Source organism: Eptatretus burgeri, chromosome 1 (genome assembly GCF_056783735.1).
Source record: "Eptatretus burgeri isolate ZD-2024b chromosome 1, Ebu_testis_v1, whole genome shotgun sequence".
Lineage (NCBI taxonomy): Eukaryota > Metazoa > Chordata > Myxini > Myxiniformes > Myxinidae > Eptatretus > Eptatretus burgeri.
The window spans coordinates 78,055,217-78,074,576 of NC_140961.1; the positions used below are offsets into that span (position 1 = coordinate 78,055,217).

The 19,360-nt window shown below is 43.8% G+C and overlaps 1 protein-coding gene across 6 annotated transcripts in view; it reads right to left on the reverse strand.

Annotated features, from left to right (window-relative positions):
* Nucleotides 1-19,360, reverse strand: part of FTSJ1 (FtsJ RNA 2'-O-methyltransferase 1) — a 69,967-nt gene that overhangs the window by 16,255 nt on the left and 34,352 nt on the right. For 3 of the 6 annotated variants that reach the window (XM_085889286.1, XM_085889259.1, XM_085889295.1), the window contains 4 exons: nt 18,870-18,972; nt 4,453-4,531; nt 2,296-2,348; nt 2,080-2,133 (listed from right to left, as the gene is read on the reverse strand). In XM_085889286.1, coding sequence (XP_085745412.1) covers nt 2,080-2,133; nt 2,296-2,348; nt 4,453-4,531; nt 18,870-18,972 — 289 coding nt within the window. Of the gene's footprint in view, nt 1-2,079; nt 2,134-2,295; nt 2,349-4,452; nt 4,581-18,869; nt 18,973-19,360 lie in introns of all 6 variants that reach the window. The other 3 variants (XM_085889268.1, XM_085889277.1, XM_085889306.1) reach the window with 1 other exon arrangement.

Here is a 19,360-nt window from a genome sequence, read left to right on the forward strand (position 1 = left end):
CTCTTGAAAAAACATGTCCACATAATTGCAGATAGGACAGTCCATTTTGACATGTCCTCCAGAGAATAGATCAGTCTCCAAATAAAAGTCTGAATGAGATGTAATATAATTTTAAAAAATTTCTTTTACAAAGGTCATAGTGCAAAAGTTCTGATCGATTGAAAAATAAACAACAAAAGTGCACTGATGCTTTAGAAGTGTTGCTTGAAAAATATACTAATTATTTTTACCGACGTGAAAATAACTTTCCAATTGTCTCTGCCTTACTGGTACAGCCTAAGTACTTATCACTGGGACTCTACCGATGATGTAATTCCTGAAGAAAACTAAAACGTGGAAAAGACAATCATTCAGCAGAGCTCAATATGAACAAGATTGAGCATTTAACAAAGCAGGGCCTCCCTGGGGTGTGTTGATTACATTACAACTGAGAATTACCAATCTATATGAAAGTAGATCTGCATGCAGGCTCACACACTCCCGCATTGACGAAAAGCCAATAAGCGATGAAATTGGTCTGGCAGCTGAGGGGGTGTGTAGCATTGGGATTCTCATGTGTGTACCATTTGTGAATGTCTTTACAGCTGTGGAGGAACTCTAGGAAGGGTTTGAAACAGCAAGGGGCTTACCTTTGGTCGCCTTTCATGGTTGCTTTATGCAGCTTCTTCGGCTAGAAGAGCATGTGAGGAGTCGATTTATTTATACAATCCGAGCCACCTGGGTTTAACTGATTAGGTGAGAGCTAATTGGTAATTCCCTCCATTCACAGGTGAGAGATGTGAGTGGGTCTTTGTTTTCCATTTATATATTGATTGCTTTTGACATTTACACATGGTACATGCTTGGAAGCTTAAGTGGTGCATGTCAGTGTAAACATTAAAGCAGATAGGGTAATTGTGTTACGCCTTCTGCATAAGCAAGGCCACTTCATGCTTTCTAATGGACAACCATCACGAATGCTTAGCCAGTGGCGCCCTGGAGAGGGTCAGAAAACTTTTTTAAATTCGGGCCACCCTGTGGGGTGGGATGGCCTGGAAGATGGTGACGCCCACAGACCGCGGACGGCCCATAATGGTTCCCACCACCCACAGAGGCAGTCTCAGTTTACGAGGGCCGTAGTCATGCTTGCATGTAGCAGTTGGGGTTAGACCTGATAAGAAGAGACATCCTTCCCTCTGCTTGACCACCATATTCTGTTTTCCTGGCCTCCTCACCGTCTTGCCATACGTTCTCTTCACTATCACGCCCCAAGCCACACATCACCTTGGGCCACGCCAACCATGACCAGCATCATCCTGCAGCTGTCATTATCTCATGCCTGCTCAAGCCCTAACCTGCCCTTTTGTTTGCGTGCGAGTCTGGTAATCGGCACTATTAGGGGGTTAGGGTTAGCCTTCACTTCCATTGTATATAAATTTGCGTGTCCCATCATCCCTCGTCGCGTCTGTTGACAGCTTGGTTAGTTTCATCCTATTTATAGCATCTTATCCACCCCTTATCCCCACATTTTTTTTCAATAAACCCCATTTTAACTACTAGAAACGCCAACTACTTTTTGGAGTATTGGCATGTCATCTCCCCCCCCCCCCTGCGAGGAGGGGGGATTTTTTTTTGTGCCCATGACCTGACCCTGAGTACTATCAATACATGTGCAAAATTTGGTGGAGATCAGCCCAGTCCTGTTTTTTTCTCTGATTTTCACATGCACGCACACACGCACGCACGCACGCACACACATTTTCCTGCCCTTTGCCTCCTGCCATTTTCCTTCCCACGCGTTTAACCGTCAGGTTCGGCTTTCATTTTGGTGATCCTTTGGGAATGGCAGTTGTAATAATTGAACGCACCAACAATAACTTCACATCTTTCATTCATTTACGGGGGTCTTGCACCCCCAGCTCAATCAGTTCGTGTTTACGGTCCATCGGATGTAGAACTATATTGCCACACATTTTAATGCATCTTTCTGAAATCGAAATCTCATCTGCAAAGCTCATAATTTGCTTTTTGCTCACACTTTGCAGAAAGTTTGACGAACACACAGTGGTGATTTATTATAAATAAATAAAAACAACAAACCTTGGCGACGAAGGTCCCACCAATCTTTAAAATGTGGGTGGTGATATTCAAGGCCTGGAGAGAGATATTAGCAGTCGATAAGCAGTTTGCCTTTGCAGATATCCTTAAGCTACAACGATTATCACATGTTGAGCAATTTGAAATGAATCACTCACTATTCCTTGATCTAATAAGGGAAAATTATTGTGATGAAATAATGGAGAAAACGAGCCTTACAGCAAGCAGCAGCTGTGCTTGAATGTATTCATCAATGTCATGTAGGCCGGTCACTGCAAGGGAAAACATGCATTTGCGGGTTAGAATCCGGATGCAGATCCAGCCTATCAGTGGATTACAAAATGTAAACAGTCCAGCCTAGCGGTGATATGTGCTCGACCGAGTGCCGTTGTAGTTGATGTGAATCCGTGAATAAAGTCGTGCGTTGCAGTTATGGTTATCACTCTTCCATGTTGATATTGTCTGCAGTCGGCTTCGGCCTCCCACTGCAACACGATGGAGTTTTCAAGTTGTTGTCACGTACAATGACTTTACGTAGCGGTAAGCAATTCGACTTTAACCTACATTTGTGTTAATAAACCAAGTTTGTATCCATCCTTGACAGTGAATCATCACCGTACTTAATATGGGCTGTGAGGCGCCATTTTTCATTTGCAAGAGAACGAAGATAACTGTGCTGTGTAGTCAATCACCTGTAAATTTCAACAGGTTTGGTATTTTTAACCAGAAATTTCCGAATTAACCACTATTCCACCATATTCATTTTCAGCATGTGCATTAAAACAGTAACACATGATTATGGGTACTGGTTATGTACACTATACTAAAATAAAAAAATTCTCAAAAAAATAAATAAATAAATAAATAAAAATCAATCGACGTTCATTACACTGTCTTTTATAAACAAAAATCCAGGGCAAACCTGAACCACCATCACACAAGAAAAGTTAAGGAACCTCAGGGCAGAAATAAAATTATGAAAACCTTTGAAGAGCCCGTCGAGAGAGTAATGGCTGGGAAATTGATTCTTGCAAGGCCTTTGGACACTGATTCGATTGTGCTGGAGAGAGCTGGATGTGGAACTAGAAACCAGTCGAGCTGACAAAAATTCAAACAATGCACTAGAACTATTATTGATAACTATTAAGTGACGGTCTCAAAACAAACAAATGGAGAAGAGTGCCAGACAGAGGACAAGAGACAACAAAAACAAAACGATTAGTGAGAATGATATGACGATGACGAAGCCAGCCTTTCCTTAGGCCTGCACCTCCTCAGACTGGTTGCTTGATGGTTTGGGATCTGGGAGTTCGTTCGGCATATCTCAGAGGTCATTGGTTTAAATCCTATATAGGTCTGAATTGAGTTTACGAGCAAAAATTCTGGTGAAATGTACGATGAATCCAAAGGACATTAAAAATTAAGAGAGGAATGATCGAAGTTCTTATTGAACATAATCAATGTACAGTGTACTTTAATTTTTACAGTGATCGAAGAAAGAGCTTGACATCATACGCAAAACATGACATGAGGAGACATCATTGCACTTTGACAAGAATCATAACATTATGAGGCAATGGTCAACGAACATTGCTTTATCTCACAGGATTTGAACCTCGTGTCCCAGTATCATAAACTAAATATTCAGATGGGGACATGAAAGAAGACAATACTTTACTTCGGTGCAAAGACCGAGTCTCATGGAGGAACTGAACGACACAGGATGGAAGAACAATAGACCGACATAATGGTGCTATGTTCACAACAGAGGATAATGAAACACGAAAATGAATTTGAATGACGTGTAAAAATATATATATATACATGCTGTTAGTACAAGCCACATCTGGCACACACTTTCTTCCTGCATTGACGAATGCCTATGCCAATTGAGGAGTTGCCCACATCCTCTCAATGTCTGTGAGTGTAACCTCAAACCATGCAAGTGCTGGACATAATTAATTAATTAATCAGTTAAATGATCACCATAACCATTGCTGTGCAACAAAATGGATCCCATTCACAAAAAAGTGGTTATAGTTGGGAAGATGCATATTGAAGAATGAAGGAACCACTAACTGGTGTAGATGTCTTACTGGACCTGCCTTGCTGGGGAGCTGTACTAGTTGGTGGTGCCTCCATAACATGTGCAAATTGAGCCGGGAGTCGAATAGGCGTTAAACCAACAAGTAGCATAATTTTTGAGGAGAGTGGTGTTGAGTAAGGGGATGGAGGAGAAACTTGGGCCGGAGAATCGAACCTAAAGTGCGCTCAAACTGTCAGGACCAGCGGTGCCGTAATCATTAAACACAGATTAGCCGACATAATGTTGAATGCGTGAAAGTCTGCCATCCGGCCTCTTTCAGATTTGCTCACCATCTGGTGCTCCATCACACACCACCAATTCTGCAGGCCTCCCTTCAAACTGGGTAATAATTTCTTGTGCTGTGGAAAGCTGAACAGCGCACAGTGAGGAGGTCTCTGTGAACCTTGTTCCTGGAAGACTAAACAGAATGCATTTCTAATTAATTAATACTTGAATTAATTAAAAATAATTAACACTTGGAATCAACAAATATATATATGCACATACATACATACACTACTGGTCAAAAGTTTGAGAACATCCCCATTTTTCCAGTTTTTACTGAAATTTAAACAGTTCAAGTCCAGTGAATAACCTGAAATGGTACAAAGCTAAGCGGTAAACTGCTTGAGGTTAAAAGAAAAACTTTAGGTTTCCAAAAACTGAAAAATAAAAACCAATGTCACCCCCAGGGTGACCAGTATCTTGCCAAAATGTGAACATGAGTGACTTATTTTTCGATTAAAGTTTCTCAAAAAATAAGGGTTTCGTCAACCTTGATGCTTGACCTTTTTGTGACCTTGACCTTGACCTTTATATTTTCGTATGGTTAATGGTATCTCTCCAGGACCGTTGTACATGAATTAAAGAGATTTTGATGAGAACTGAGGAAATAAAATTTTCATTAAAAATCCGTTTTTTCGTCATGACGTCATCAAATGACGTCATAGCGTCAAACTTTTGACAGATCTGGAAAGCACTTATCAAGCGCTTTCATATGAGGTATTACTCGATATGGTATCTAAGATTTCAAAATTTGACCTTGGGGTCAAAAACTTTCGACCTCCAGCACTAACCATGAAGGTCAAGGCCAATCGCCACCAAAAATTAATCAGCTGAGCGCCAGACCATGAACTATATTCCCATGAAGTTTGAAGACGATCTGATCAAAATTACTCAAAAAAATAAGGGCTTCGTCGACTCCCCTGATTTGCGACAAAGTGACCTTGACCTTTGACCTTTAAAATTTTATGTGCTGAAAGGGACCTCTATAGGACTCTGATATGTGAAGTTACAAAAATTTCCAATGATAACTGTGCTCTACAGAGTGATCAATACGTGATTACAGAGAAACAAAACAAAAAAAAAATAAACAAACAAACAAAAAAACATACAAGCTGACTAACATATCTTGCAAAAACTTCGTTTTGGCAAGATAATAATGTAAATTTTAGACTTCTTAAAAAAAGGCCCTTTTCAGGGAACAGGTAATGGGTTAGCAACTGCAGCTGTTCTGCAGCAATGGAAGTAAGTTCAGCCTTGAAGGTTGGTGCAAACAATTCCTACAGGCGTCCCAACTTTTGTTGATTAGTTCCAAACCCTCTGTCTGTATAAAAGCAGTGTTGGAACAGACTGTGTTGATACACCCTCTGAAGCATTATTTGGACACTATTGCACTGCAGGAAGTAGTATATTGCTATCATAATGGTGAGAAAAGACAATTAAAAAAGGAAGACAGACAGACAATTATAACCATTAAAAGTGTAGGTCTTTGCTTCAGAGAAATTGCAAAGGAAGCCAAGGTGTCAGTGAGTACAGTTTCCTAAACCATCAAAAGGCACTTGGAAACTGGAGGAAACTCTGACAGGAAGAGGTCTGGCAGACCCAAAGCCACAACACAATCAGAAGACAAGTTTCTGAGAGTCAACAGCTTGCGTGATCAGCGGCTCACAGGACAGCAGCTTCAAGCACAGCTTAACACTGGTCGAAGTGAGGAAGTCTCAGTTTCAACTGTGAAGAGAAGACTTCGAGCTGCAGGTTTGACAGGTCGAGTGGCAGTAAGAAAGCCATTGCTAAGATGGCAAAATAAGAAAAAGAGGCTTACCTGGGCCATGAAGCACCGCTAGTGGACAACTGAAAACTGGAAGAAGGTCTTATGGACCGATGAATCATAATTTGAAATCTTCGGTTCATCACGCAGGGTTTTTGTACGCCGTCGAGTAAGCGAAAGGATGGTTCCTCAGTGACACCAACTGTCACAACTGAAAGGACACCAACTGTCAAACATGGAGGAGGAAGCGTGATGATCTGGGGCTCTTTTGCAGGATCCAGAGTCGGAGACTTGCACAGAGTGACTGGCACCCTGAACCAAAAGGGCTACCACAGCACTTTGCAGCGCCATGCAATACCCTCTGGTCTATGCCGAGTTGGCCAGGGGTTCATCCTACTGCAAGATAATGACCCAAAACATACCTCCAGGCAATGTCAGAACTTACTTAGAAGAAAAGAACAAGATGGTAGGCTTCAAATCATGGAAAGGCCAGTACAGTCTCCAGACTTAAACCCCATCGAGCTGGTTTGGGATGAACTGGGCAGAAGGGTGAAAGCAAAGCAACCTACAAGTGCAACACATTTGTGGGAACTTCTGTAACAGTGTTGGGAAGAACTTTCCGAACAATATTTGATTTCCATTGTAGAAAGAATGTCACGAGTATGTTCGGCTGTTATATCTGCTCAAGGTGGCTACTTTGATGAGTTAGCAATTTCGAGTAAATTTTGTTTAACAAAACGATTCCATGATTTCTTTTTTATCTGCAATTGTTTATTTGTTCTATGTTTTATGTCAGAGTACATTGAAACATGAAACTGCTTAAATTTCAGTAAAAACTGGAAAAATGGGGGTGTTCTAAAACCTTTGATCAGAATTGTGTATATATCTTCTTCTTCCTCTTTTGGCTGTTCCTGTTAGGGGTCGCCACAGCGGATCATCCGTTATGATCCGCATACTGATTTGGCATAGGTTTTACGCCGGATGCCCTTCCTGATGCAACCCTGGTCGCCTCTTACGACACAGGGATAAGGATTGGGTTTCGCCATGATTCCGGGCTGCCCTACACCCTCTCATAGCGCGGCCCAGCACAGGGCTCCCGTCCTCAAGGGATCCTCCAACCCAAGCCTCCGAGTAGCCGGATTACAGGCACACGCCACTACACCCGGTGGTAGTGTATATATATACATATATATATATATATATATATATATATATATATATATATATATATATATATATTGTGATGGCCACCGGTACTGAGTGTATTATGAGGGGGTTTAATAACCGTTTCTCCTCAGAAGAGCCAGATCTGGGGCCACCGCTCACAATTAACTTCGTGAGATGGTAGGTTGCTTTCGAACCACAAACGCCAATCAATTAACCTCAAGTTCCAGTGTCCACCGTCTAATTATGTCGTTTAACTGCAGGTCACGTAGTTTCCTGAAAGGGGAGCGAGCCCTCGGCAAAATACCAATCTTATCTTGATTCGATCTTAATTCGGGCGGCCGAGCGTTTAACCGCTGGTGCGTGACGACTATAACTGGTCAATTAGTTTGGTCATTACCTCCCAGTCTATCTCGGTTTGGATAATGCTGGATCAATAGAAGGAAAGGACAAGCACAGACAGATTGGAACTTCAACAAGGAATTTATTAAAAAGAAAATAAATAAATAAAAATAATTTTATTTCCTTCTGGTGAAAATAAGTAAATTCAAATCAATCAAAATAATCTCAAGCAAATAAAGAATTAATCAGGCATCGATAGAAAAACAGACAAAGAGCAGATGCTCATCACTATGCCTTACTTCACGATAAAACACGAGACAAGGGTACCCAGCGGATCATTCAGGGGGGAAGAGAGATCCGTTGTCACTCACCAAATCGAAGTCGTTGTACGTCAAATAAAATGTCCCGAAATGTGTGAGCATGCCTTGTCCGTTGCCATCGCCCCGCCTTGCCGTGCACCCACTCGCAAACAGGCTTGAACACCAATCGACATCACGTCGTCACCCTCAGGAACCAGGGACGCCAAGAATCAGGTACGCCAAGAGCAGGTCTCGAGCAGCTCAGCCAGCATTAACGGTCCAAGCGTCACTCACCATCAGGAGCCACCAGGAGCAACAACCAACGGACAGCTGTAAGGAGCTGTGAGGAACTGTGAGGCTGTCACCAGTGATCAGAGCTGCAAGGCTGAAAGGCTGTCACCAACTGTCACAAACTCAACTGTCGCCAGCTCACCAACCGTTTGACTGGAACTGACTGGAGCTGAAAATAGCAGTCACCCAGCTGTCAGAAAAACTCTCAGAGCTGTAAGGAGCCGCCATCAGCTGTCGCCAACTGTCACAAAAACGGTCCTCTCGTCCTTTTTATAGGCAGCCAGTGTGGGCGGAGCCTCAAGCAGACTACAGCCAAATCCACCTTGCTGATTGGCGCATCGTTGCACGTGACAAAAACGGCAATCTCGCGATCATTGTAATGGCACTGTAACGGCGACTGGACGAACGGCAGAAAACAGCCATTTGCCAGAATTACCGAGCGAAGACATGTAGCGCTCATAAAACGCCAACAACAACCATCCTCAGAGCTGCCAAACGGGGCATCAAACGTTGATGGAAAAAGGTGAACGTCAATGTCGGTGAGAGAGCGCTGGGTGTCGAACGTCAATGCAAAATTGGTGGGTGAGGTAAATGATCCACAGCCGTATTTGACCTTCAGAATAACTGCTCAGGAAAAGCCTGCGGTGTGCTTAATCAAATGTGCTGCAAGTCCAAGGTGTAAATAAATCGTCCACCTCCAAGCCAATGTGTCCCGATGGAAAGAGGTTAGACGAGCCTCCGTTGGGCTGACGGCTATCTCATGTGCATGAATGTGTCTGTCGTAAAGAGAAAAAGGCCATCCCATAAGAAAGAGAATCTATTCTTTACCCTTCTCAACGCATCAAAGTTAGAATCCCACCAGACAAGGGGATGGGTCTATCCTGAACATGCATTTAAGGAAATAACTGTCTAAGGACCAAAATGTCTGTATGCAATAATCAGATCCATTTCTGAAATCCGTAACAATATATATATATATATATATATATATATATATATATATATATACATATATATATATATACATATATATATACATATATATATATATATATATATATATATATATATATACATATATATATATACATATACATATATATATATATATATATATATATATATACATATACATATATATATATATATATATATATATATATATATATATATATATACATATACATATATATATATATATATATATATATATATATATACATATATACATATATACATATACATATATACATATACATATATACATATATACATATATACATATATACATATATATATATATATATATATATATATATATATATATATATATATATATATATACATATATACATATATACATATATACATATATATATACTGAAACGCAAAAGAAACTTACCACCTTTTAAACCTTCAAATATCAACAATAACACTGCGTGTAGTAAATGTGTGAACTTATTTGTGGACAATAGTGTCCTCACTGTCAGACAAAACGGTCACGGATGGTCACTTGAATTTTCAATGGTCACTTCATAGCACAGCTGTTGAACAGCCGTTTTGACTGTCAGTGATTAGCCAAGGGGTACGGGATGATTTTAATGAGCTGCACGTGATGTCTTGATATTGGCTTTAAAAAGGCTAGTACAAAATGGGCATTTCGATCAACATGCCACGATTGTCAAGGGATCAAAGGCAGTGTGCCTTGGGCATACTGCAAGGCGGATTGAGCTACCGTGAGGTGGCACGTCACGTTGGCTGTTCACACCAGACGATATCGGCCCTGGTGGACAGAGACACCCTCCACAACTCTGCAGATGACAGACCTCGATCAGGGAGGCCAAGAGTCACCACTGCAAGGCAGGACAGGCAGATGGTCCTAAGTCAGATGGCTTCAGACATTGAGGACTGAGTGGGACTGAATCCAGCAGCAATCCATCCAAAGACTGGTCGGCAGTATGCGCCGACGATGCACTGCCTGTATCCAAAACAATGGTGGCCACGCACGCTATTGAAAGGGGACTGACATTGCACCCTGTGCTGTTCTGTACTGCAGAACAAACTTATAAGATGGTGTATCTTGGTCAAAAACTTGACACGTCATCAATAAAATGCCAATGTTTCAATAAGCAATTGTTGGTTTGTTTTATTTTGAACTGTTACAATTTTATTACATTTCAAACAAGTGGTAAGTTTCTTTTGCGTTTCAGTATATATAAAATATATATAAATATATATCACTGTCCACATTCCGGTTACAAAACTATCTTGTTGCGTTTCTCAGAACCACATGCATACAACATATAGTGGTCCCAAGACAGTTATTCCATTATTATAGGTGTAGGTAGTCCCTTCCCTTTTGTCGAGCAGGACAACCGGGGCGTGCGTTGCGATGATCTCATAGCTAGGTTTGCTTACATCATTTTTTTTTCATTTCGTCCCTACTCTTCTTTTCCGATTATTCCTGAGGGAAATCTGAGCCACGTGCGCCTTCGTTGTGAGATGGGCCCTCACGGAGGCCAGCGCATGCGGTGCCGCTGCGAGGAAACGATGACGCGCGGGCATTAACAGCGCAGAGCCCCCGTTCCCAAGCGAGCCCTCAACCCAACGTGTGCGGCGAGACATACAGTGCGCATGGCAGTCCGGGATTGTTGACTCGAGCTTCCGATGATCTGGGGAAGATTGCCGGTTGCATTAAAAAGGCATACGAATGAATATCTCTCAAGAGGCTGCACGAATGGTGTTTTTCACAACACAGGAAACAGCCAGCACGACGCCCACGCTGCACAACACGCGTACGGAGGACGATAAAGGTGACTCCACGCCACGTTCAGTGGCATACGAGTGTGCGAAGTAAAAGCGGCGCGTTCCTTTTCAACCAATTATCTGATACATATTGGTGTTCGCCCCGCGCACACGTTAGCAGAGTCATGCGGACGTGAGCGTTGGACAAGTGCATAATGGCCGAACCACGCACACTGTATGGAATGTGCTCGAAGGCAGACCCATACGCCGCTCGCGACTTTGTTATCGTACAAAGCAGGGCACGAATTCACCGCTCGCAACTTTGTATCGTATTTCCTCAATATCTGACACATATCGGTGTTCGCCCCGCGCACACGCTAGCAGAACCAGGTGAACGTGAGCACTCACCACGTAGCCCATGGCGGATCCGCACGTACTGCGCAAAACATGCATGGATTTATCCATAACACATTAAATCAGTACCTTCGGCCCTCGCGGGCAGCAGCGGATTCCCCATGGAAGGTGAACGTCTTCTCATCTCTACGGCCAGCGAAGCTGAGATCGAGCAGAGGAATGTTGTACAGTACGGGCCACGTTGGCGCACACGTTGATCGGCGCTGGTCGGACGCCCGAGTGGGCATGCGGGATCGGCCGGTCGCCAGGGCACCGCCTGGGGGTTTTTGCAGGACGATTCGCGTGCCAATTTCGGTGTGGACGATTCATATCATGTCGTGGGGTCGGAGCAGAATATTTTCGCTGAGATGACCTTGCCGGAAACGAAGTGGTGCGGTTTCTGGCTAAAGTTAGCGGGCCGCGTGAGGCAGTGCTGGATTAACCCTCGGCTGGCCCGAAGGCACATTTTGAAATTTTAGAGAATGGCCTGAAAATTTGAAATTAGATCTTGGGCTCATGGAAATGGACCCCAGACAAAAGAAGAACTGATTCAAGAACAAAATATTTAATACAAAAAAAGACAAATATTTAATGTGAAAATAATTTTTGGCCCGAATTTTTGGCTGGCCCTAAGGCACATGCCTTGTCTGCCTAATGGTTAATCCAGCACTGGCGTGAGGGGTCGGGGCCAATCGGAGCACCCGATTCAGGTGATGACGCTTCGCTTTTGGATGGCCCCCCCGCCCCGCACTGCAAGTCTGATAAAGATCGGAGTGGTCCCTCTGCCTCTCTCGCCTCGCCCTCGTCGACATCGCCACGACCCACCTCCTGCTGCCTGGACTCCGCCCCCTCGTCTCCGCCCACACGACGTCGACCCCACCCGCCTATCTGGTCCCACATATTACTCCATCCATGCACTCTGGACTCCGCCTCTTCTCCACTCAAGCCCCTCCTTCACGAACACGGTCTCCACACGCGCTGTTGAAGCCAGAGACAACACACCAGCTGCCGGGTACTGCACCGCAGAGCATCCCCACCCCCCCCCCCCACCAAAATGTATTGGAAGCACATCGTGCAATTAAGTACAAAGTTACCGAGATTGTAGCCTCAACTCCTCTCTCTCTTCCTGTTTCAATACCCACCTCTTCATGGGTTTTTCTGTGTCTGTGTGTGTGCGTGTGTGTGTCCTGGCACCTGTCTGCTTAATTAAGACTGCAGAAGATAATCATTGTTATCATTATTATTGTTATTATTTTCATGTTAAGTCTACTCGGTGTCCGCTTTTATAAGTTGCTTGTTATTTACTGCACCACACTCTCTCCCCTATCTCTGCATAACACACCCCAATAAATCTTGATCATACCACATACCATTCTTCGCCTATTGTTAATAAATTATTATAAGAAATGTTCCCAGCTCGTTTTTGTGGTTTCTTTCATTGATCCAGCATGGTCTGAATCCTCGCTTAGCTGGGACTTTATTCCCAACGATCCGTTCCTTTTAGCCGGTACATCCTTGGCAGTGTCGCTCGGCCGCATCCGATCCGGTAAAGTGATCCGATCCGGTAGTGATCCGGTTCGGACAAGGCATACCGAGGGCGTGTTCCCCGGTCATTAATTCACGTGATTAATTAGGTAACCCGATTAACCCATAGACGGGAGGACCCTAGGTCACGCGGTTGAGTTATTGGCGTCCACAGTCGGTTAAGCGACCCGCCGCGTCACAGAATTATCCGTGTGCGACGGTCTACAATTCTGGGGAGTCTGGTGGGAGCCGAGATAGTTTCCCCCACCTCGTGGTCTTCTCACCCGACCCCCGGCCCGCGACAATATATTATATCTTAACATATTGTTACGTGACAATACGTGACAAAAAGAAAGAGCAGAATTTAACAGAGAAAATGTAACCATGCATTTTACAATGACATGTTTATTTCAGAAAGTTTATTCAAACCACTACTATGATGGACACGTTCAATGAATTGCTTCCATTCGTCGGATGTTAGCATGATATCGGAATGTCTTTGTTTGAGCCTCGGAATGATTCACTGCAAATCAAAACCATTTACAAACTCTGCAGCTGCTGCTTTGAGTGCATGGTGATAAAATCAACGACGAGTCCTGTAATTATTTTCCAACTTACATATACCGTCGAAATTTACACACCATGTCACATTTGCACGTTATATAACACGATACATAGCCACGTCTTAATATAGGATTCCTTTTGTGCTCTATTATAGCTATAATTATTTGCTTTACATTTTTTAGCAGCGTCGTGCTGTCATCACATTCCTCAGCCTGAGCCAGCAGGAAATGGCCAATGCACTTCTTATTTTTCTTTCAAAGCGGAAGGTTCATGAAAGAACAAGGTTAGATTGACCATGACGTAGCGTGGGTTGGATTACGAAGGATTCACGCGGTACTAAAGATCATGGGCGACGACATGAGGTGGTGGCACACTGCCTGCTTGAAGACCTGGAGGAAAGAGTGGGAAAGAACAGCCTGTGGAAGGTGGTTCCATCGACAGGAGAAGTGAGGAATAAAAGAGTTGAGGTGTGCAGTCAGCCTGGAGATGCTGGGGAGGGTCAGAGGACTGTACCACTTAATGGAAGTTTATGAGAAATGAAACCAATTTAATTTCATAGCGTCAGCACCTTGTAAATAGCTTCGCAAACTTCACGAGATGATAATTGAAGAGGTTTGGATTGAAAAAAATAAACTATGATTTTACCTGAACCAACACATGTGGCAAACAGCAAATGTCTTAAAGCTGATATCAGCATGTAACCATGATGGTGATGGATGTCCAATCTGTTAACTGAGTGTTGGGGCATTCATCACAGATCGTGGACGTTTCTGTGGCAAAGAACCAATCCTGAACAGATTGCCACGGTTCTGCTGAGCATCCATGAAAATGGAACCCACACCAGTGAGGGCAATAGGCAAAGGATAACCCGCTCTACCACCAAGCCACTGTCTTTATCAGACTTTCTGCTTTGTATTTTCAGATTGAACTGGAGGAGAAATTTTATTGATTTCTTTTGCATTACTACATTTTTTTTTTTTGAAATATCATGCTACGCATCGTTTTTGGCCCCATCTCTCAATGGTGAAGAATCACTTTTTAAAATCAAATAATTCTTGTATCCAGATTCGGATTCAGATCTTCACCAAAATCGAATCAATTCGTCCTTGCCACACACAGAACCTGTCCACAAAATTTAATCCGGATCCGTCCACAACTTTTTCAGATATCCTGCACACAAACAGACAGACAGAAAGGGGTGAAAACATAACCTCCTTCACCTTTTGTGGCGGAGGTAAATATCACTTATTCGATGTAATTTGTGGTCCTGCTTGAATGAAGTACAATTTCAGCATGAATTCATGACATCTGGCATACCGACGCCTGACTCGAGTTTCACATGTCAAATTAATCGTACTTCAAATAAATACAATCTGGCAGGAAAAAACAGCAGGAAAAACAGAATTTTCAATTTTGTTGTTCCGATGGCATTTAAACTGAGGGGTGGCGGGGAAACAGGGGTGGGGTTGGGTGAGGAGGGTAAGTATACTGCTGATGTCTGGATCAGACTTTCATATACAGAATATCATTCATTCGATGTCTTCACGGGTTAAAGCACCGTACGATGCCAAAGGACATGGGAGCACATCCTAAAATGTGAGGTCGATTTGATTGTATTCATATCACAAATTGTTAAAAATCAACTTTGTTTACAACGAGAGGTGTTCTACTCATCTTGGCAGGGTGCTATAGTGTGAGATTTGAATAGCTTGGTGTTTCACTTTGGGGGGGGGGAACTAGGTTAATTACCTCCACCATCAAAGGTGAAGGAGGTTATGTTTTCACCCCTCTCTGTCTGACTGTTTGTGTGCAGGATATCTCAAAAAGTTGTGGACGGATCCAGATTAAATTTTGTGCACAGGTTCGGTGTGTGACGAGGAAGAATTGGTTCAATTTTGGAAGATCCGAATCCGGATCCGGATATGATAATTTTTAAGTGATTCTTCACCATTGAGAGATCGTGCTAAACCGATACATAGCACGATATCTCAAAAACTTGTGGATGGATTCGGACGAAACTTGGTGGACAGGTTCGGTGTGTGTCAACGACAAATTGATTCGATTTTGGTGAAGATCTGAATCCGAATCTGGATACAAGAATTATTTAATTTTTAAAGTGATTCTTCACCATTGAGAGATGGGGACAAAAACGATCTATAGCACGATATCTCAAAAATGTATTGGGTCCGATATGTTCTCGTGGATCAGACATTACATGGCGGAGGTATGCGCTCGACCGAGTGCCCTTCTAGTTTTAATGATGGAATTCTTCGGGAGATTGTCTGAAATTTTGATGCAAGGTCAAAGCAAATATTGATCCCTGTTTTACCAGGGTTACCAAGATTATCCAAACTCAAGTTATAATGTTACAGATTTGGAAGCCTCTTGCACACAGACAGCCAGAGTCCCCGCAGTTCAGTTATTTCGGTAAGTATGTGTTTATAGCTAGGGCCCCATCCCCTATGTCTAATGGGAATTACATGTGTGTGCTGCGAAGTTTCTTTATAGTTAGTTTTTTACATCTTCCATCGATCCCCTTCACCTCTCCGCACCATCGACTCCATTTCCCACGTGTTCTTGGCTGAATGCGTGGGCGGAGCCTCCATCACATCAGATCGAGGCTCCGCTCTGAGGAAGGGCATGGAGTGTTTCCTCCAGCCAATGGGCAAAGGGCGAGCAGGGCCGAGGCGCTCCGGCCAATGGGAGGCCAGAGTGCCGGAAACTACTACAGAGCCTCTTCGTGGGGCGGGCCTCCGAGACGCCCCGACACACCCCCCACCCACCCCCCCCGCAACGCCCCTTCCTGTATACATCGACAGATGTATACCAATCAGGAGGCTCATCTCCTCAGGGCCGACTCCGCCCCAGCCAGATGAAGTGTTCGCCCCGTCCAAATGGATGAGAGTGTGAGTGATCGTGGCCATTTTGCTCTCGGAAGAGCATGAGAGTACAGGAGTGATCGTGGCGATTGCTTTTCATCTGCAATTGTGGTTCAAGCAGTCTTGGTCATGGTTCAAGCGGTCTTGGTCGTGGTTCAAGTGGTCTTGGTCTTGGTGGTCGCTGAGTCTGGAGTCTCGGCTGCTCGACATCCAAGATCTTATGGACCACGGGTCCCACACGTGCAGTCACGGGCCAAACCACACAAGGCGGCCAGGTACCAACAAGACCCTGGTCCCCAGCTCGCCTTTCCCTCCTGGGCTGAGGGACCGAATAAAGACCCGGCGGGGTCCATTTCGTGTGTGTGTGTGTGTGTGTGTGTGTGTGTGCGTGTGCGTGTGCGTGTGTGTGTGTGTGTGTGTGTGGCGCCAGTCTGTTAGGTAGAATTGTTTAAGTCTTTTCTTTTCATTATATATTGCATTTTATATGGTTGTAACTCTGCTCTGTGTCTCCCTTCCCGAATATTGCCCCATTATAAATAAACCCCCAATTGTTAAATATTCCAGTTCGTTGCCAGTGTTTTCTTCCAGTGACCCAGCACGGTGCGGGCTTGAGAAATAGTGAGGCCGTCGGTGCCGTACGTTGTTGTTTGAACCGACGGACTTTGGTAATTCCGCCCGGTTACATCGGACCGAGGTCGCTAGAGCGACCCGGTTCGACAGAGTCCGTTGAGGGTGTGACTTCCCCGGTAATTTGACGACGTGGGCATTTAGGTATATTGAAATTTGGCTATTAACCCTACGCCACGCCGTCAGAGAATTGGCGATCACGGTCCTGAAGTGACCCGTGACCTTCGGAGTTGTCCGAGAGGCACGACCTAAATTCCGGGTGTTCAGTGGGAGACGGCTCTACTGCTCCACCTGGCGGCCGTTCCTCGCCACCGACCCCCGGCCCACAACAATAATATGGTAAAACAGTGTATTGTGTCAGTTTTCTCGCTCTTTTACTCCACCTTGTACATTTATGGTTTATGAAGCCTATGAAATTTTTTGATTCAATAATCATTATACTCCATTAATTGTGTGTCGTATACTCTAAGCTCTGCCTGGCCGGATTTGATTCACAGCATAAAATTGGAACATCACATTCTAATGCTTGAAAAACGTAATTCTCTCATCCCAATGGGAAAGTTTCTTCAAGACGTTGCCAATTCATTGTATATTGATCATAGAAATTTTCGCACATTTCGTTTTGATTTAAACTTGTATATTATTCTTGCAATGAGCTCGTTACCGTCGTACGGTCTGTGCACGTCATCGGAGCCACAAACAAGTCAATGCACCTGAGGCAGAATCGTTCTTTGCCAGTGCAAGGTAACTACATGCACAGGTAATTGAACATGTACAGTTTGTACCATGGGACAGTTAACTTCTGAATGAAACCACAAACTGAAATGGTTGGTTCGAAAGATGCTCAGGAGATGACTGAATATGAGCATTGTCCATGTTGCAAATTAGTACGGGACAAGCAGTTATTGCACAGATTTTGAGCAGTGAACAGTTTGTGTATGATAAGCAGACCGTGTGTGAAGTACAAAAAGACTGTTCAAACAGACAATGAAAACGAACAAGCAAAAGCAACTGTCAGGCATGATGGAAGACTTGTTAATTTAGGCCCGAGAAACACAACTCCACTTCCTCAAATGGTGGCTATCATGTACCGATCCAGATCATCAGAAACCAAGTAAAAAGTCATGCTCTTTTTATCCTATTAATTTCCAGGAAGTGGGTGTCACCCCTAACTGCCCTTTGAAGAGGGTGGTGGTGGGCTGCCTTCTTGAACAACTGCACAGTTCACGAGGTAATGGTGCTCTCACATCGCTATCAAGTACGACGTTTCAATACGGTACTGTATTTCGACGTAGTGATGACGAAGAGATGGTGCTATTCCATCCCAGTATGGAGGGTGTGTGAATTGGAGGTGGTGGTACTCCCATGGATCTGCTGACCTTGTCCTAGATTGTGGAGGACATGGGTTTGGGCGATGACTTTCAAGTGGCCTTGATGAGTTGCTGCGGTGCATCCTTTAAATAGCACACAATGCAGTCATAGTACACCGACAGTAAAGAGGATGAGTGTTTAAGCTCGTGTTAAGAGGATGCAATCAAGTGGACTGTTTTGTCCTGAATGTTGTCAAGCTCAAGTGTCGCTGAAGTTGCACCCATCCAGGCAGAGCCGGATTTAAGTTTAACAACCCCCGGGACATTTGAGTAGGAGAGCGGCAGCAAATTAAAGTTTAGCCCAACTTCAAAGATCTGGTTTTTTTATTTTATTCTTCTTTGAGCCTCATTAATGGGAAAGCATCGGCCCACCGAGTATTATTCAATGCTGTCACCCATCACGATATCATCTCAGGTGTTACAGTTGCAAGTACGTAAGACTATCATCGATGCACACACCTTGGTGATGTCCCCCTGGATTTGCACCACGCCAGGCAGCGGAGCCATGGCCTGGATATCTACGGCTACGATCTTTGCATCCGTGCTGCTTCCATCTTCTCCCCTGGGAAAGGAATTGCCAAAACCAATCATCCTCCCTTCACACAAGTTTTAAGCATATGCATTTATGCCATATAACGAATAATTTGGTATAATTATGTGCAGAAATTAAATGTTGTCGAACAAAACATGCATAAAGAATAAAAATGAAAAGAGCTATTTAAGAAGAAACACGATGACAGTACACACACACACACACACACACACACACACACACACACACACACACACACACACACACACACACACACACACACACACACACACACACACACACACACACACACACACACACACACACACACACACACACACACACTGCAAGTTGCACGATTGTGTCTGAATGGGGTAAACTTCGTACCCACAGAGTGTATCACGGTGACCGACACCTC